The sequence below is a fragment of the Vipera berus genome (assembly GCF_964194415.1).
Source record: "Vipera berus genome assembly, chromosome: 2".
In the NCBI taxonomy this organism is placed as follows: Eukaryota; Metazoa; Chordata; class Lepidosauria; order Squamata; family Viperidae; genus Vipera; species Vipera berus.
The window spans coordinates 206,270,810-206,292,048 of record NC_138203.1 but is presented as its reverse complement, the minus strand read 5'-3'; the positions used below and the strand labels follow the sequence as shown (position 1 = coordinate 206,292,048).

The 21,239-nt window shown below is 39.8% G+C and overlaps 1 protein-coding gene across 1 annotated transcript in view; it reads right to left on the bottom strand.

Annotated features, from left to right (window-relative positions):
* The window catches only part of MAML1 (mastermind like transcriptional coactivator 1), a 41,593-nt gene extending 21,751 nt beyond the window's left edge, over positions 1 to 19,842 (bottom strand). Inside the window, exon 1 of the mRNA XM_081321907.1 lies at positions 19,137 to 19,842. Within this exon, the coding sequence (XP_081178033.1) occupies positions 19,137 to 19,550 (414 nt within the window). The 5' untranslated portion in view covers positions 19,551 to 19,842. The remainder of the gene's footprint in view (positions 1 to 19,136) is intronic.
* Between the last annotated feature and the right edge of the window lie 1,397 nt (positions 19,843 to 21,239).

Genomic DNA, 21,239 nt, shown 5'->3' with positions numbered 1-21,239 from the left:
ATTTTTTCCCCTAAGGACTGGAGGAAACTCAACCTGTGCTATAAAACTCATCAAGCTCATCTACTGCTATAAAACATATTGATTCAAAGCAATTTTCAAAAATGATTAGAAAAGAGATATGTGAACCTATTGTCCTTTTGAAAGTACTGACCCCCATTTGAGCAAGATGATTGCTCCCTCATCAACCAGAGCATTAAATTTACTGCAGATTTTTGTTCTGCAGTCTCTTCATGAGGAGCAATTGTCTGCAGCACTTGTGGGTAATCTCAAGTCCTCTCCTTATCCAGTGAGGAATTATGAAGAGGTTTGTCCAGAATGATATAGGTCAGGGGTAGGCAACCTTGGCTGTTTTATGACTCATGGACTTCAACTCCCAGAATTCCTGAGCCAGCCTGGTATAGGCCTTCTGCCTGAGGAGGGGATTGGACTAGAAGTCCATTCCAACTCTGTTGTTCTGTTTTTTATATATCACTCATTTTTGTATTCAATCCACATTTCTTCATCACCCATTCATTCTTGATCTTATCTGTTTCACCATACGTACTTCTGAGATGATCTACCCCCATAGATTCAACTCACTTTTATGTTTTACTTGATGTACCCAACTCTGATTTCCATGTACCAAAGTGGGCAGAAATATACACTTTTTTTCACCAAACGTTCTTCTAAAGTTTCTGGGACCATTTCCAAGTTATCTGCATGACTGGTGTTATTACAACATGGGTTGTGCTTTAAAAGAACTGGTAATAATCCAGCCAAATCATACTGAGACTAAATCAGAATGGAAAGCTAGATCTTGAGGCTCAGTGAAGATAAAAACCATGAAATAATAACCTCAAGTAAATACTTGTATACTATGTCAGGAAGCGAAATAGCTGCTTAACACCTATTAAACTATTCAATAAAAAATCAGGAAGAACATTATTGGACAAGGTTTATGACACATTGTTTATATACAGCATATGAAATAAAAAAGAATGAATCTGAACTGTTAATAAATATTAAGTTTATTAAAATTCTACAAGTATAACTTTAAAAATATAACAGTGGCCTGGTTATAGGAAAGTAATTTCCATGACTGGAATACTGCAATTCAAGCATATGATTTGCTCAAAGAGAAAGTTTAAAGGCAGAATTTGCAATGCATGTTAAAGAAATGCATATCTGCACAGTAACAAATTCAAATGAATGGAATCAGTAATATTGTAGAGCAGGGCTCCCCAATCCCTGGTCTATGGACTGGCACAGGTCCGTGGCATGCCAACAACCGGGCCACGCAAGCAAGCAAAGTTCCATCTGCGCGAGTGCTAGGATAACTTTATTCTTTGTGCGGCTGCCTTTTTGTCTTGCCCACAAAATGGTGGCTGTGTTACGGTCACCACCATACATCCTGGGGACACATGACTTGCCCTCTTTCCATAACATGAGATTTGGAATGCTTCCGAAGGTAAGTGCGAGGTATGATGGGCATTTGGGGAGAAGGCCCAAATACTGCAAGCTTCTGGTGCTTTGGGATGGGAGGAGAGAGGCAGGAGGGTGCTGCAGTGACCCTGTGGAGGGTCATAATGGGAAACAATTGCAGGCCTGCTGCAGCTGTCATAAGTAACTTGTGGGGAGTTCAGACATAATTTTGAATGTTTGTTAAATAGCCTGTACTGTTATCTGCTCGGTCAAAGGAAAAAAATAATAGGATATTTGAATATGAAAATGCAGTTCTTCAATAAGTGATAATGCCAAAAGTTACTCAGTCATCTTTTGGGAGACAACCTTGCCAAGCACAGAGCTTCTAGGAAATTCCTCACTTGTCTTTTTGACAACTTTTTCCTTCAGAGAATGAACCACACATGTGCACAAAACACAAATCAGCTGCTCTTGCTATTAACCAATATGAAAGATGTAGTTGAGAAAATTAAAGCACAGGGACAAAAATTGGAAGAAATGATTGTGCAATGTTAAATGTCAACATTTTCAAGACAGTTACTGATGTATTTCCTGAACTTCAAGAACTGGATTTAAACAGAATGGTGATGAGGAGGATTCTTTAGCAAAAGAAGCTACTGACTAAGGAAAATCATGGAGCATATCACTTCTGCAATTCATTCTAACTAGTTTGTCACCAGTGACCATAGGAGGCACCTGTATCTTCTTTTGTGTAATAAAGACAGAATAATGGCTCTCTTGTTTTTGCTTTCCCCTCATACTGTATTCCTTGAAAATCCAAAGTCCATGGTCTCACCTCGCAGTGGTGACATCAACAGCCCCTCCAGCCGGCCCACTTCTTCTGTGGCGAAGGAAATGCCACTGCAACTGAGAATGGACCTTCGGATTGACGCCCCCCCGGCCTGCATTTCGCCATCAGAAGCCTTCCAAAAAGGCCTCTGCAGCCAAGAACCAAGCTATGGATTGGGGACACTACTGAAGAAATGGGCCGGCGAGGCAAGGCAGATGTCAATTCATGGAGGCCTGGCTGGAACAGTTAAGCGGGTGCGGGGCGCATGGGGCAGTTCCACCCCGCAGCTTGATTTTTAGGCCTGCACCTTGCCCCAAAACTAGGGTTATTTTCAGGGTACGTCTTACTTTTGGGGAAACATGGTATCACCTAGTTTGGTAATGACATGTCTGCAAGAAAACAACCAAACTCAGAGATAACCAAAGATCCCACAATTCAACCCTGAGCTGCAAATATTCTCTTCTATTAATACTGAATGAACAGTCACAAGATTCAGTCTGTTTCTATATTCATGAAACATCTTTATTAATATTTTATTAATATTGTGAAAGATTAGAAACAATGCTTACCAAATTTGTAGATGGCAGAAAAAAAATCTAATTGTAGTAATAATAGGACAATTCAAAATAATTTTGACAAATAGTGAAGACCAGAGACTTCTGGTTTGACGTCGTAGCGACATGGATGCAGGAATGCAGGGATCTGCTTTCCATGCCCGATTTTGCCCTGCAGGGGGCCTTAAAGGGCCTAAAATTGCCCTGGAGAGGCGATGAAGGAGGGGTGCCTCGTTGATCACGGAGAGACAGCGGTCGATCCGTTTCATCCGAGGAATGCATTCCAAACCGGCAGGGGAAAAACTGGCTGCACAGATCATAAACAGCGTGTATGGAACTGGGTGAGAATATTGATCCTTTCTTTACTATTTTACAACTGGATTTCCTGGGAAGGGCTCCCAAGAAGCTAAAAACCTCCGAACGTGAGAAGGAAGGGGATTGCAGCCCCACCCTTCCAGAGGAACAGAAGTGGTGTTTTATTTTTTTTATGGGGGATAGAAACATTTAACACTGAAGTGGGAGTAATGTAAAGCTATAGTTTTGACAAATTTGAGAACTGAGAAAATTGTTAACATTTTCTCTTTGAAAAAATACTCAGGTGAAATATCAACCTTCTATTTTAAGAATCGGAAAATGGATATTGAATGACATCTAGTGGTGGACTAGAGTATGCAATGACTGATACAAACCTGTCAAGAAGCCTAGAAACAGATAACAATCTACTTTCTTTATGACTTTTAACTCAACAGAGAACAACTGGCAATAGAGAAATATATTTTGGCATACTTACTACAGTGTAAGAACCTACCGTATATACTTGAGTATAAGCCGACTCGAGTATAAGCCGAGACCCCCAATTTCACCCCCCAAAACTGGGAAAAGTTGTTGACTCGAGTATAAGCCGATCCGCCGTTCTGCAAGTCTCCGCCGCCGGCGGAGGCTGGATCCGCGCTCTGCAAGCCTCTGCCGCCAGCAGAGGCTCGATCCGCCATTTTGCAAGCCTGAATACACAGGAATACCCTGTGTGGCCGCGGCTCTCGGGGAAGCCCTGGCTGTCCGCTTCCTCGCTCCACGCTGCCATTCGGGGCCCGCGCGTTCCCCGGGCAAATCGCGGCGCCCAGCAGGCGAGGAAACACGCCCGCTCCAGTCGCCCCCCCTTCCCTCAGGAGACGCGAAGCAAGTGACCGCCCGGAGCTTACCGAGGACTTGCGCGCGGCCGAGGCTTCGGTGCTTCCAGGATCGCGCGCACCTCTCCCAAGCCGCCGCCGTCCAGAGACCTGCCCAAGTTTGGGGAGGTTTGGGGAGGTGCGCGCGCACCTCCCCAAACCTCCCCAAACTTCGGCAGGTCTCGGACGGCGGTGGCTTGGGAGAGGTGCGCGCGATCCCGGAAGCACCAAAGCCTCGGCCGCGCACAAGTCCTCGTTAAGTTTTTTTGTTGACTGGAGTATAAGCCGAAGTGGAATTTTTCAGCCCAAAAAGTGGGCTGAAAAATTCGGCTTATACTCAAGTATATACAGTAATTGTTTTGAAATCTGTTGACCTTCTTGGATTATAAACATATACTGAGCTCTGACTTTTATTCTTAAGAACTATTTGGAGAGAAAGAAAAATCTGACTCCTGGCCACGTTTGTCTGGGGGAGATTTTTGGATTGTTCTTAGAGTGGTTGAACATTTTGGATTGTAAATTTCAGCTGACTATTTTGGATCACCTGAGCAGAAGGACTACTACAAAATATTGCTTTCAGTGGTGGACTTAAATCCTGGAACTTATTGGATTATAAAGGCTGTATATAAAGACCAGAACCAGATGAGACTTTGTTTTATGGACACTAAGATTGGTGCTATAAGACAAGATTAGTATGCGGGGATCACAACAGTTCTGATAGAATATCTAGAGGGAGCAAATAAAACAGATCCTTTATATCTAGCCAAAAATGGTAGGAAAACATACTTAATACTCCCATCTGAAGCCCCCAACCAGGTTTACCAGGGATTTGAAGGAGTGATGCCTCAAGAAGAAGTAAACATTTTTCAGAAGGAAATACATTCTATGTTACAATTAATTCAGGAGACAATTATTTAACATAAAGAAGATGAAAGAAGAAATCATGAGATTAAAAACAATTTTGATAATATAAATGAGTAAATCTCTAACTTAAACTCACAACTAGAAAATGATTATAAAGAATGAACAAACAAGACAGAAAACAGAAGATGAACCAAAGGAAACTGATCTTAAGACACAAGATATAAAAGAAGGGAAACATAATTTGGCACAGACAAATAAAAACTTGCAAGACTTAGCTACAACAACGGAAATGGGAAAGGCACCTTATTCTTTAGGTTTTCAAAACATACCGGAGGATAAGAAAGACAATTTTAAAAAACAGAGTATAAAGCTGTTAGGGGAAATGTCAGAAATTGGAAGACAAAAAAATGAAGAGAAATTAAGGGAGAAGAAAACTGGGAGTTGTTTAATGAGTACAACTAGGCAGAATTCCCCCTCAAAAATACCCTACTTAAATTGTTTTTCCCATCCCAAGCAGTATTTACAAAAACAAAGGAAGAATTTGTTGGCAATTTAATTACTTTGGCCTGGAAAGCTAACTGGCAAAGAAAGCAAGCTAGAGTTAGACTCAAAAAACAGAAGATCTGACATACCAGATGGGGTATTATATGAGCCAATATTTGCTTGAATATGGACAAAAGAATAAACACATATAGATTTTTAGAATAAGAAAGATATGATTTATAATTAGAATAGCGCTCTCTCTTTTGATCTTATAAAACACTAGAATGGCTTGTATAAATGAAACCTTCGGCTACACAAATGTAACTAACTGACAAAATCATAACTGACAAAGATATTTTGAATACTGATGGGAAATTAAACTTAAGTAAGAGCTTGACAGGACATTGATTTAACATGGAGACTTTATTTGTAAATACAATTTAAATATAAAGTGGTTAGAAAAGAGGTTATAGATTTATACTATTGTTATTTGTATAACACTAGATAAATATGAAGAGGATGTGTATATCTAATTTTGTATGTATTAATAGTAGTAAAAATTGTATTTGTTTAATGTTGAAAAATGAAAACATCAGGGGAAGAAGAGGGGATAATAAAAACCACTGGACTGTGTAGCATTGAATAGATTTATACCAAAGTTAAGATGCAACATTGAGTAACAAATGTACCCAGATACCACGTTTACTAAGCATTTATAATTTGTAATAATAGAAAATCAATAAAACACTCATAAAAAAATAAATAGTGAAGATCAGAAGGCAATGATTTGTGGGAGGTTGCAAAATAGTGTCTTTATACCACGTTCCCTCAAATTTATTTTTGAGGGCGGGAGTTAATGCAAAAATATATTGACATAAAATAGCACTTTTCTAGAAGCATACATGAAGCCTAAAAAGAAAATAAAACTTGCTTTTCATTCACCTGAGGTATCATGCCTGGAGGGAATTCTTGGAATTTTTATGCAAGCTCCTGACCATCTGTCCTAACCACTCTGCAGTGAATTAAAACTGAAGTGAAGTGAGAGGGTTTATGATTCTTGACATGGCATACCTTGAAAGGTTCAAAGTTTCGCAGCTCTCCAATCAGAGAGGCACCGAACTTTTTGATCATGCAGATAGTAGCAGATCCTTGGGGAGGCACACTGCGAATACAAATGGCAAATCTGCACAATGCTATGCAAAACTAACAGAACAATTGGACAAGGGCGGCTGTCTCATTCAAGAGCAATTCAACAGACTGCAGTCCAACTAATACCCCTTCAATTTCATGGAAGTTTGCCAGAGAGGTTTGAAGGAGCCTAGGATCAATTTCTAAGCTTCACTCCTCCACGCGAATTGTTTATGGTGAGTCAGCCAGCAAGATTTCCTACAAATCATTCCAGATAACTTTCAAGGTCACTGAAAGGAGTGGTAGTCAAGTGGGCTATGCCCTGCATCGAGGGCAATGATCCATTAACGATAATTACCAAAATGTCTTGCAAATTTTGAAATGCATTCGACAATCAGGCAAAAAATTGATAATTTGCAAACTGAAACAAGATTACAGCAGAATATATATTGCGGTTTCAACTGTATGCCAGAGAACGTGAAATAATGAGAGTGGAGATTAGTTCTCCAAGCTTGTGGGTTGGTTTCCAAATGTTTTGTTACCAGGCTAGGTAACATCTTCAGCAGAATTTCGGGAATGTCAGTGTTCTTCTGCTAATAAGGGCTTCATGTGGGCAGTAGGTCTTATGCTGGGAAAGTCACATCAGGTGAGGGTCTAGTGATGGGGTCAGGTGTGGGTCACGTCAGGTGAAGGTCTTGTGATGGGGTCAGGTGTGGGTCATGCAAAAGTGCCAAGATAGTGGTTGAGGATTTGGTGTAGTTTTCCACTAAATTTGTACCTTTATGCCTGCTCATCTAAAAAGCTGAACCTGAACTCCCCCGATGCTTGAGTTCTGAAACTGTTCCTCTCCCATTTTATACTGATACTTGGGGAGAAGATTATGATGCAGAATGTATTCAGGATTCTACATTCAAGGAGTCATTTAGAATATCTAATTCAAGGCTACCTGAATCTGAGAGGTTGTGAGAGTGCACAACAGATGTTCATGCCCCACACTGACACATCAGTTCCATATAAAATTCCTGCACAAACTTTGTTCCTGTGATCTGCCCCTATTATCAATAGACAGAGAATCCCAGAATGAAGAGAACTCTGTGCTCTCCAACATAATAGACTCTCTGGTACAGGTTACTGTGCAACAGGAAAAGAAGGGAGGGCTTTCCAGATTCATCTGACTGTGCTGGCAAGACCTGTCTGATGACCTTGAAGAGTTGCCAAGTGAGAGCCTGGGAAGTGAGTCAATGGTTGGTTTACACAGTAACTTGTAGGTATCTTCTTCATGTATGGGAGATGAGACAGATTCTGATGGGCTAATTGATGTTAAAAGAGTACAGAGATAATAATCTTGAAGAAAGAATGTAAGAATGTTAAGTAAATGTCAACTTAGTCCTAGTAAGGAAGAGGGGATGAAAAAGAAACCCAAACTAACCCAGCCTTGATTCTATTCAATATAAGAGGGGGCAGAAAAAGCCTTGACCATTTTTCAAGATTCTGTTAAACTCTATAAAATAATATTCCTGTAGTTGTCCCAATTTCTGACCTGGCCTACTTTGAAGGCTGATAGCACTGCTTGTCTGAGAGATTTGTCTTCTTTGTAAAAACTATTACTAAAAATAACAGAATTTGCCAATACCTATTCCAAAACACATGTAAGCTCCACCTCCTATTCATTAAAATGTGTTTTGAATTTAAGAGTTTTTCTTTTATTTGAAATGAATTTTTTTATAAGGTCCTATCTTTACTACACACACACACACACACACAATTACTAAATATGTTATATTTATTTCTTGCCTAACTCATTTTTTAAAAAATGAGGAAAATTGCATTAATTAATTTGCCGTGCTAGGGTACTGCAAAGTATGTAAAGGTTGGTAATGGGGCATTAATTACACTGGCAATAAAGATTTTGTGTTGTGAACATTTTAGGTATATCTTATAGATTTTGGCTGCTAATCACAAAAATAACTCATAATTTAACCTATCACATACTGTTTTATAGAAATCTTCTGTTTTTACACAATGAAATGTATACCCTACAGTATTTGTTGGCTATGCTGTACACATGAAACATACGAAGCATGAACTGTCGTTGAAGCAAATCCAGTATACCAAGAACAACGGGAATATCTGTAAAGATCTAAAGGCAGTGGCTCTTCTACCTGGAATGCAGCTTGGATATACCAAGTACTATTGTTACATATGCAAACAGAACAGCCGGGCAAGAGAGTCACATTAAAAAGAAATGGTAAATCTGGAAAAAAAATGGTTCCAGAACAGAAAAATGTGGCACATGAACAACTTGTTGACCCAACAAAGATATTTTTTGCCTCTGCTTCACATAAAATTTGGACTGATGAAAAATTTTGGGAAAGCAATGAACCAGGAAAGTGAAGGTTTTTATTATTTGAGACAGATGTTGCCAAGAATAATTGATGCCAAGGTTAAAGAATGCATATTTGTTAATCCACAGATCAGATACATTGTCAATGACGAGCAGTTCGAAGATCTGTTATTGGGGCCACAGAAAATCACCTGGAAAGCATTCAAGGATGTTGTTGAGAATTTTCTTGGCAACTACAGAGCATAAAACTACAGTTGGTTGACAAACTTATTATAGCCTACAAGCCCATAAAGTGCAACGTGTCATTGAAGATTCATTTCCTGCATTCACACTTGGATTTATTTCCTGAAAAATTTAATACAGTCAGTGATGAATATGGTGAAAGGTTTCACCAGGACATTACCATAATGGAAAAACGGTATGAGGGGAACTGAAATCCATCAGTGTTGGCTGAGTACTGTTGGACCCTGCAGCAAGATACATCGGATACTGAATACAAATGAAAATCAGCAGCAAAACACTTTTAGCCCTATTAACTCATGGATTGGAAGCATTATGTGATTAAATACAATATAATCATTAAAATTAATTTCATATTTCTGAAGATTCCTAGTGATATACTCATTCTGAAATTATATTTGTACTCAACTTGAATGTCAGAATCCATTTATATCACATTTCATAAATGTATAGGTAGAACAATGTGCTTATTCTGGGGATTCTGCCATCTCTCCGAAGGGGGGGGGGAGAGGATGGTTACTTAAGGCGATCTTCAAACAACAGGGAACATTTGAACTGGGGGAGGGAGGGGGAGAGACAGATCTGGATTGCATCTTCATTTACAACTAAAAAGGAAAGCAATAACCATAAAACCAAGGAGAGTTCCCTTTCCCATGGAAGGGCCTGACACCTAAGCAAATGATGAGAGCCTGACCAAATGGATGAGGGGAGGGGGCTGAAATGGGAATGCTTTATATAGGATTGAAATGTAACTTTGTTAGATTCCGTCTTGTATTGCCACAATCGATTCCATCCTAGTAAACATTTTCCTTTTGGACTAAACTTGCATCCAAGAGTTCTTATTTCCTAAGATGTGGATTGAGGTGGGTCCTGACATTGAAGGGATCTATCATGATCATCATAAGTTTTTCAAGAAGCAAAACTTTTGAAAAAATGTGTTATCCAGTGAGCAGATTCAAACAAGATCAAACAAAAATGGAGAAAGTATAGTAACGTTCTATATAATAAAGATATCAACATCCAAGTAATGAAGTTAGATCAGTGCTCTGATCATTACTAATTGGAAGAGTACAGGAATTACTGGAATATCTTCAAAACTCTGACAAGCAACAGAAGAAAAATCAGTAGACTACTTAAATAAGCTATGCCAAGAGAACTGCAAAATTACAGTCGCAAATTGTGAAAGAGGTCAATTTACATACTGATATCTAAGAGATTTAATAGTGTGTGCAAAACTACTGTATTCTATGCTTATTTTCACACAATAGCAAAGCTATATTTAAGACCATCCAATATGGATTACTATAGATCTACACAGAAAGGAAATGTGGACATTTAGCTATTTACTTCCAGATGTTTCATTACTAGACAATCAGGATCAGAAAGCACCAAGGACTCCACAATTCAATTCTGAGCTAAATACACTATCTATGAGAAGGAGAAATGCAGATGTTCAAGCTGGATTTAGAAACTCACATGCAATAATTGCACAATCAAATAAACGTTCATTATAGAATAACAACAGCACAAGAATATATATGATTAGCAAACAGCACAATCTATGAAAAGAGGAAGCTAACAGCTGGCACGGTTTTCAAAAGCACACACACACAAACAAAAAGGAAAGGAGAAAAGAAAGGAACACAACAAACAAAAGAGGTGTGCTCAGAAGCTACAGAACCCAGAAAAACCCAGAGAAAAGGAGAAACTAAGGGGGACTGAACGATATACATCAGGCATGTCAAACTGGGATGTCACGTGACGTCACTCGACGTATCGCAACTTTTTTCCCATTGCTGGCAAGGGGTGGGTGCAGTTTCAGTGTGACACATCTGGCCCATGGGCCAGCAGTTTGACATGCCTGCTTTACATTATCCAGAAAGGGTGGCTCCTTCAATAAAAAGATTCTATAACGAAACATTTTGTTGCAAATTCTATCTGTGTTCAGCATTGCAAAACAACTACACTACAAACTTAAAAAGAAATGAAGCAGGACTTTAATCCTATTTTTTCCACCCTAAGAATACTGTGAAATTTGATTATCTATTTGGGTAAGCATATTACATTTGTAATTTGTGTGCTTACATTAATATTCGTATTTGGTAAACTACACAACTTGACACAACCTAGTTATGATACCTCTCTTGAAACAAGTCTACAAAAGCTTAGTAAATGAGTCAGTTACCGCCCCACCAAAGTAGCGTCAAGACAAGAAAAACCTGTTGTAGAACAAAATCTCAAAGCAAAGGGAACTCTCAAAAAGAAATCAATACTATTTGTCAACCTACAAAAACATTTATTCTATTTTAGGCTTAGCTCATAAATAACTACAAATTGAATGAAAAAGTAGTGAAATTACATAGAGTGGGCATATACACATATGTACCGATTGGAAAACCTTCTCTCAAGGACACTGAATAGAGTAAGAGAAATACAGAACATATTTTAAAAAGCAATCAAATTGTATCACTTGTTATATTTCCATCATTCATATGGTAATGGTGTTTAAAGCCCTACATGGCAGGGGTCCGGAGTACCTTAGGGAACACCTGCTGCCGGCATCAACTTCCCTCCGTCCAGTGCGCTCCCACAGAGAGGGCCTCCTCAGGGTGCCACCGGTCAGAGAATGTAGATTGGTGGCCCCCAGGGGGAGGTCCTTCTCTGTGGGCGCCCCGGAGCTATGGAATCAGTTACCGGTTGAGCTCCGGATGGCGCCCGATCTTCGCTCCTTTCGCCGCGACCTAAAAACATTCCTATTCTAACAAGCCGGCCTGGCCTGATGGGGGATTGGTGGGGTTTTTTATTGTGGTTTTATTGGGGTTTTAACATAGTACTGATTGTTTTTAGTGGGCATATATTTAATTCCTTTTTTAATTTTTGTAACTTTGTATTTTTTATTCTTGCCCTGTTCACCGCCCTGAGTCCTTCGGGAGAAGGGCGGTATATAAATATTATTAAATAAATAAATAAAATAAATAAATCTTACTTCCCAACAACATTCAACATTAAAGAAATTATGTATCTGGAAATACAGTATTATAATGTATTATGTATTCTGGAAACATAGCACATGAACTACATGACAGATTCAAGCATTAATATTAGAAGACTAAAAATACTACAAAATATTTTAACTATTTGTTCCCTGTGCAAAAAATACTCAGTTAAAATAAAATGAAAAAAGTTATGACTTCCATTATTGCCGGGAGAATGTTTGGTTTAGTGGTTAAGGCACCAGCTAGAAGACCATAAGTTCTAGTCTTGTCTAAGGCATGAAAGTCAGCTTGGGCCAGTCATTCTCTCTCAGCTCAGCCTACCTCATGGGGTTGTTGTGAGGAAAGTAGGAGGAGAAAGCAGTATTAGTTATGTTCACCACCTTAAGTTATTTATAAAAATAATAAAGGTTGGACTCCAGAAGATGGTAGAGGACAGGAAGGCCTGGAGGAACGTTGTCCATAGGGTCGCAATGGGTCGGACACGACTTCGCAACTAACAACAACAATAAAGGTTGGATATAAATAAATCAATAAAAGTAACTTTTCAGATACACACATACACACAGGTATGCTGTATTAAGGGAACTATATTTCAGGCAGTCAAAAAAAGAAAAAAATCATTTTATCTCTACAGTATGCACACATTCTAGGCCAGACATGTCAAACTCACAACACCACGTGACGTTGCGAGACGTATTAGGACTATTTTGCCATTGCCGGCAATGGGGTGGGCATGGCTTCTGGATGACGTGTCAGGCTCGCGGGCCGGCAGTTTGACACCCCTATTCTAGGCATACTATGTTGAATTGGAAGCCCCAGATATAACATGGCTTGTAAGTGATATAATTGTTATTAATGTAGCCATGTCTCAAGATCCAATTAATTACAATATCTTCCAATGAAGACATCTGGCTACTGCAGGCATGTCAAATTCACGACGTCACATGACGTCGCACGATGTTTCATTGTGATGCATACGGCCTGCGGGCTGGCAGTTTGACATGCCTGGGCTACTGGGATGTTACCATTATTTTTGCAATATAGGTAGTCCTTAACTTACAACCAGTTGCTTAGCAACCAAAGTTAAGACAGGACTCCCCAGAACTATTTATGACCTGGGTTTGAAGTTCCAATTGTGGCCCTCCCCTCTGCTGTCACATGACTGAATTTGGATGCTTGGCAACTTGTCTGCATTTAAAGCTGATTGCGGTGTTGCAGGATCACTGACCACAATTTATGTTTTTTGTCAGAAACCTGTGTTTACTTCTGGTTTCCAGAAAAAAATGCCCACTAACAAAAATGGACTCGCTTAATGACCATCATGTTCCCTTAACAACTGCAGTGTTTCCCTAATGATCGCTCCAAAAAAGCTCATAAAATTGGGTGCAGTCACATGGTGACTCACTTAATGACTGGCACAACTTACAACCATAACTCTCAGCTCAATTACAGTTGTAAGTTGAGGACTACCTGTACCTGGCTCCCAGGTATGCTTGATGCCATCTGAACACAACTACTTACACTATGGGAAGTAAAAAGAGAGAGAGAAGTAAAAAGATTTTAATTTATCTTAATGCAGATAGATAGATAGATAGATAGATAGATAGATAGATAGATAGATAGATAGATAGATAGATAACCTTTATTGACATTTTTTTCCTGTGGGCACAATGTCACACATTAAAAATGAAATTTAGTCGCTTGCTCTCAGTGTACACATACATAAGACACATTTAAAACATACTATATACAACATGTATAGGCCTACATCCTTACATATAAGTAACATATAAATATTAATCACTGGCCATCTTGAATACATAATGGAAGGAGGAAGCTTTAGAGTTCACAAGGTTAATACTGTATGGAACAAAGCTGTGACTGAATCTGGATGTGCTGCTTTGGATACCAGGGAGCCTCTTCCCAGAGGATAATAAGGAAAACAGGTCATGAAGAGGATGTGTAGTGTACCAGACACTCTTGCAGACCCTGCTCAAGCAACGCTTCTGTGCTATGTCCTGGATGGAAGGGAGGGAACTGCCAATAATCTTTTCAGCCATCCTCACCACTCTCTGCAACACCTTCCTGTCTGAAGCAGTGATGCTTCCAAACCAGACTGTGATGCAGTATGACAGGATGCTCCTAATCATCCCTCTATAGAAAGTGGTCAGGACAGGGGAAGGAAGATGTGCTTTTCTCATGTGACGCAAAATATGCAGGTGCTGCTGTGCCTGCTTCACCAGTGTCTCGCTGTTGAGTGACCAAGCCTGCCTACTTAGTCACATAGTACATCAGTGCTCTTTTCCTGATATTTCTAACATAAAGCAAGTTAATAGATTTTTCTTCCTAACAATGCAATCTAACAATGGTTCCTATACTAAGAAACGGTAAAAGTTGGATATCAAGAGTTCATTTTTGAAATGTTAAATGCAAAGTAACATTTTCATTGTTCTTTATGCAGAATTTTCAATAATTGTTAGCATGCCAAAAATGTACTAGCTTTTCTAAAAAAAAAAAAGTGAACACTTTGGATTTTAAATTCCCACAAACAGAATCCACTTATTGTGGGGAAAGAGTGCTTGTCTAATATCTTCTCTGGAAAATTCAAGAATCATCTGGAATGATTCTTTGTTTAGCCGCTGCCTCATTCAGCGACTATTCACAAATATGACATAATAATATTTGTAAGTAATAATAATAAAAAGTATTTTCTAGTCAATTCACACAATGACCATTTTGTGCACCTGACAAAGTACACTGAAATGAGAGTAACACTGGCACTACTGCACAAGTGAACTTTATATGAATGAGATGGCAACAACCAGTGATCATCTCTGTCTGTCTGTCTGTCTCTCTCTCTCTCTCTCACGTGTTTGCTTATTTTATATTTTGCTTCTGATTTAAGGTATGCATTGCAATTGCTAAATGAGGAGATGATCTATTAGTGATTGGAATAAAGTTCCAGCTGTGAATAATGTTCTCTAGACAATAAAAAGACAACTCTGGATTCAAGAGAAGTTTGTTTAGTTTGACATTTCAATTGGGGTGGCATTTTATTTGTCATTAGATTATCTACCAACATAGCTTGCTTTGCTCTGTGCCTCTCTCTCTCTCTGGCCTGCTTTGTAGTTTCTCTTCCCCCTTCCCCCCACGAGGTGGAACGGCCCAGGGGGGTGGCACTGGGTCCCCCTGCAGACAGTTGCAGCCCAGGGTTGGATGGGCAAGCAGGAGCTCTGATGGCAGAGTCCATCCCTGAAACTCTGCCGGGAAGGCAACGAAAAGGCTCCTCAACCTGCCCCATTTTGCTGGGGTCTCTGGCAGTGGTGCGAAGAGGACCTCGGAGCTGGGTCATGGTGCCCTTGCCTGCCAGGGCTGAGCTGGCCTGAATCCTTCTGGGAATTCCTGGCTTCCCTGAAGCGGACCCTGAATTAGGGCAGCGTCAAGTGTCGCCTGGGGTCAGCTACTGGGAATTGCTGCTGGAGGGGAGCAGGTAAACCATCATGCACAGCATGTTTTTTTTATTAAACTATGCCCCCTATTGGGCAGAGGTGGCTTACAGTGACATGTCAATAAACCTTCAAACTTGCCCCATCAGATTGTATTGCATCATTGCATGCTGAGGGAGGGTGGGTGGGTAGGTGTCTGTGGGAGCTGCTGCCGGTCAAGATAAGGCAGCTTAGTAAAGGGGGAGAGGATGCCTGCCTATAGGACCCTTCTCCAATTAACCAGAGGAACACAAGTTGTCTCTAGAAGTCGTGGGTGCTCTCCATCACTGGAGGTTTTTAAGAAGCGATTGGACAACCATTTGTGTGAAATGGTAGAAGGTCTCTTATGAGCAGAGGAATGGACTAGATCACTAGAAGATCTCCCAAGGTCCATTCCAGCTGTATTTTATTCTTTTCTAATATAAAATTATCAGAAATCTGACTACAGACATTAGTAATGAATTTCTGAATTGTGAACTTTTGCCAATTCAAACTAATCTGTCCACATTCAGAGATTGGAGAAGGCAGGAAAGGGCTAGCTAGCTTCCATCACACAGCATACATATGCAGTGTGCAAGAAACCAATTCTTTCCTGTCCTCTCCTGACTCCCAGACCCTCTAGGTTGGAGTTCCAGGCAGTTGCAGCACAGTTCTCATTCCATGCATGGCAGCACTGAAGCCAAACCTGATGGGTCCAGTGAGCCCTGGGTGGAAGTGGGAGAAGGTGGGAAAGGGCCAGTTTCTGGCACATAGCTTAAGTATGCTGTGTGCCAAAAAGCAACCCTCCCCTGCCTTCTCATGACCTGCCTCCTAAGCCTACTGAACTGCCACCCAGTACTGAACTGAACTATGCAATTTTTATGCTTACTGACGTGAAAAGAAAATGTACTTATGAAGAACCTCTCAGAATATAACTCTTTTGCATGTAAGAGACTATATGTATTGCACATAATAAAATATTGAATTTATCTTCTGTATTAAGTATTCTGAAAAGTTAACAGGAAGAGAATTCGGATATTTTCTTTATATTATTATTTGAGGCCAATTTCTTTTAAATTTAAGTCAGATTTACTAATTATGGACACCATTTTTCAATAATACTTTAATAATAAAACATTTATTATTATTACATTTTTATCCCATTTTTAAAAATATATATAGCTTGGTCAACTCAAGGCAGCAAACATATTTAATACTCCTGCCCTTATTTTCTCCACAACAACAATCTTGTGAGGTAGATGGAGCTGAGAGAGAATGATTGGCTTAGTCACCCAGCTGGCTTTCATGCTTAAGGAAAGCTTAAAGCTCAGTCTCCTGGTTTCTAGGCCAGCACCTTAACCACAATAGCAAATGAATGAAATAACACTGATACGTAATATTACTCATAGCCTAAACTTTAATATTAAAGGATATAGCACTTTCAAACTGTTGAATGCTACATTAAAAACAAGTATCATGTACAAAGATATCACTAACTGAAAAATTCAACCTCTCAAGATTCAAGAGGCTGTAATACTGTATATTCTTGTGTGGGTTATTCAAGTTGAGTATTTATATCAGACAAGTCTGGAAATCCTGACCAATGACAGGAATATTTAAAATTCATATATATGTATGTGTGCATGTGTACACACACACACACACACACACACACACACACACACACACGAAAAAATCCTGAATAGAATTAGTAAGCCATTGTGTGACACAGAATAGCTGAACTAGATAGGCCTGCTTCTTCCAGTGTGGATTATAGAATTATAGGTTGGAAGAGGCCACTGAATTTAACAAACTGCTCAATGCATGAATCTCGGTTAAAGGAATCCAGACAGAGTTGTTTTCTTCTGAAGATATGACTAGTCTATTTAACACTGATTATCTTACATTAACTTTATAAAACGTATTACTACATTTTGTTTTGTTTTCCTCTTAAGCAACTATAAAATATAAACAATTCAGCTATCATTGAAAAAAACCTGAACAACTTTCAAGCCAGTAAAAGATCACAGAAGCTCCATAAAAAACTTTACTGTCAAATAAATTTAATGTGACCAATCATTTGAACTGTGACCGATCTCTCTCCAGGCACCTTATACAAAGAAATGAGTAATAGATCAGACAACTTCTGATTTTAACGTATGAAAATATCACAATTTAAAATGACAGAGGAAACTTTTCCTCCTTCTTGTACCCTACTTTAACATAAAGATAACTTTACATGCTTTAAGCGCACAAACAGCCATTCCAGCAGCTCATTTCCACTTTCCCTGCATATTTTCTTCACTTCTGACAGGAAGACTATAGGACTTAACTTGTTATCCATTTTTAACAAATTAACAGCTTTCCACTTTTTCAACGTATTCTGAGTTATGCTGAGTTGCGCTGTTAATAAAGTACAGACGTTACACAAGTCCTCCAATTCCAAAATAAATTTGATTAAATTTAGAGAAGACACTGATCAATAAAATGTCTGGATATTCTATCTCCAGTACTTATGGATATTAAACTTTAAATATTCATCTGGAAAACATGCTGATGGCTTGGATCCTAAAGCACTGCCACATTAATTAACAATTTTAGCTACAATACCTAAGTATCTAAAAAGACAATCTTATAATTTTTGTATAATTTAAGAAAAACACTGCGGAATTTGCTCAATTTCTAGTATATCTAACTCAAAGGTAAATAGCTCAAGATGACAATGGAATATAAACAAGTATATTGTCTGAGATAACAAACTACAAATAAAGTAGCTGTAGATAACCAATCCTCCCTAATTGTTCTGGATTAAATAGCACTGCTCCTCTAGCAAACCAGAAAAAACTTAATATATGCTGATGCAGAAGAATTGAAATACATCTTTAAATTCTAGTTTAAAGAACAGGCATAAGCAGCCTTAACATTTACTCCTGCAAATTATTATAAAAATATTATTTGTTTAGAACACTGTAAGAAGGAAACTAAATTTCCCAGAAAATCCTGCAGACATTTCATTTGTTTTCTGTTTATATTCTCAAGATGTTAGTAATATATACCCTACTTTATAGCTTTTCTAGTGCAAAAAAAAACAACAAACAACAGAAGAGGTTCAAATCATTTTGTCAATGAGCAACTATCAAGCAGATACACTTTTAGACAAACCTACTGCTCATATTGTGGTAAAATTAACCAAAATAACTCCCGGGTGAATCACTTTGGGATTCTTGAGGAAAGATTTGAATCTAAGTAAAGGAAATAAAAGCTATTATGCATTATTTGCTGTTTACACGATTCCATAAAAAGATATCCCACAATACCCATGTGTTTTATTTTTCTTCAAGTTCTTAAAAAAACAAAACCTCAAAGGCCATTTTAAATTCTTTGCGGCAGCAAAGTGAAGAGATAATATGCGTAAGTAAAAGAAGCACAAACAGTGATTAAATTATTGTTCGCTACAGAGGCGAAGAGCAAACCATACACACAGAAGTGTACACGCTTTCAATTTCAAAAGTTTCACAACTTTTCCAAAGTATGCTAAATATTACTGACAAGCAAGAATCCGCCTAACTTCAGACTACAAATACACATTGGATTTTAAGGGAGGTGGGGCGTCTGGGAGCTAAAACAAATCCCTGCCCTGACCCAGACCCCGACAGCTGGATCTTACCGCAATGAGGGCGCTGCTACGGCCGTGCTGTTGCTGTTCACCGCCCGCGGTGTCACCGTCCAGGCCATTGACTCCAGGCCTGTCGGAAGAAGTGGAGGTAGACGCGGAGGCCCCGGGGGCCGGAGCCGAGGAAGGCGGATGGGAAGGAGCTGTTGGAGGTGGCGCGGTGGGGGGAGGAAGGGGCGGCTGGCGGTGCTTCCCCGCTCGCTTGGCCTTAGCCTGCAAGCAGCGCTGGTGAAGGGCGAAGGTCTGCTGGCGCTCCAGCTCCAGGCGCTCCGGGGACACGGCCTGGTAGCGGGACTCACAGGCGCTGTGATGTCGCCGGCAAAGCTCGATGCGCCGGCGGAGCCGCTCCATCACCGCGCTGTGCTGAGACACCACGAACTCCGCCATGGGGCAAGGGGGCAGAACCATGAGCCGCCGGCGAAAACCAGAGCACCGGAGCAGCCGGCTCTTCACTCCGCCATAGTTGGCGGCGAGGGACACCGGGCACTTCAGAGCCCAATTCTCCCTCTTCTGCCGTGACCACTACCTTTTCCAGGCGGGGGCGCCTAAATGCGGCCCGACCCGACCGAGCCCGCCTTCCCGATACAGGCCGGGTGATTTCGATCTCCTGCCCCGATTTAGCTCAGGCACAGAGCCGCCCACACCTCCCGTTTCCCATTGTTATCCGCGCCTCAGCCGCCGCCATCTTGAAATTGTTTTACCCCTTTTCTCCCCCTCTTGGGAGCCTGCCCAGTCCAGAGCGGTTCGACTTTCCTAGGTAGTGGCGGACGTCACGACGTCACGTACACTCACTGGCGGTAGGCGTTAACGGACTGTTCAAAGAGCCAATCGGAGATGAGAACGGAAAAGAAAAAGGCAGGGAAAAGCTGGGGGAGGAGATTTCCCTTTCCGTTTCTCTCCTCCCCCCACTTCCCTACGACCTTTCCGGAAAAGTAAAGGGGCGGAGCTTTATGATTGACACAAAAATGTCCCCGTATGCAGCTTGTGCTGGGATGGCTGAAACTTATAGGCCTGCCCCTCGCATACGTATTGGGCAATAAGTGTAGCAATACATAAAAGTAAATACTGAACGGTGGTTGGGTACTCTCGTTTTACACTGAAAATATGCAAATGAGCAATAAAGGCCGAACCAAGCGTTTGAATTCTCACCAGCCTTTCCTGTAAATTAAGGAAACTGCCATTTTAAGTGGATTCTTCCATGTATTCAGTATGCACTGATTTAAGTTTTCTTTGCCAGACTAACGGGTAGCATAGTGTAAAAGAATAGCCTCTGTGTCTTCTTAAAACGCAATCACTCCAAAAATTATTACGGGTACTAATCAGTTTATGTAATATAGTAATGCTTTTCCCCGACAATAATAAATTAAGTGCCCCCAATTTTCAACAATCCTAGGCGTTGAGAATAGTCTTAGAACGGGATAACATAAACAATGCTAATTGGAGAAAAACAAAAAGGTTTTCATCTCTAATCGGAAAGCACCAAAATACTAAAAACGGTTTTTCCCCCCTCTTGCTTGATGGTGCAGTTCCGCTCAGATGGCTTAAAAACCATCCCAACACCCTCAAAAACGAGCTACCAGCAAGGAATTTGATCAGGTCAGAATGCAAACTATTCTGTATTTTTGGCGGGGGTGGGGGGGGGGGAGAAGCAAAAGTACATTTGGAAATGTTCCAAGTTATCTGTAGATGCTGACCAGATTTTCAAATACATACTAGTGAAAGTGTCAACTTTTGAATATTTATGTAACGTCTAGTTTTTCTATAATTTAGGCTTTTTAAATTGCTGGTAAATTTTAGTGCTGTTTATAGTTTAAGCATATTATTTGTGATTTTTGTTACAATATGATATTTAGTGAACATTTGTGTATTTAAACCTAAAGTTGGAAAAAGAATAAATCCATCAATTTATTGGATCAAATGAAGCAATTTATTGCCAGCAGATTGGTATGTTACCTTAAGTAAAAGTATCTTACACATTTAATATACAAACAACTTTTGAAAGGTTTAAGATCACATTCTTAGGACATTTAATAACATTTCTGCAATGAAGACTATTTTATTTCATAAAAATATCCCAAATAGAATATTTTTGGCATA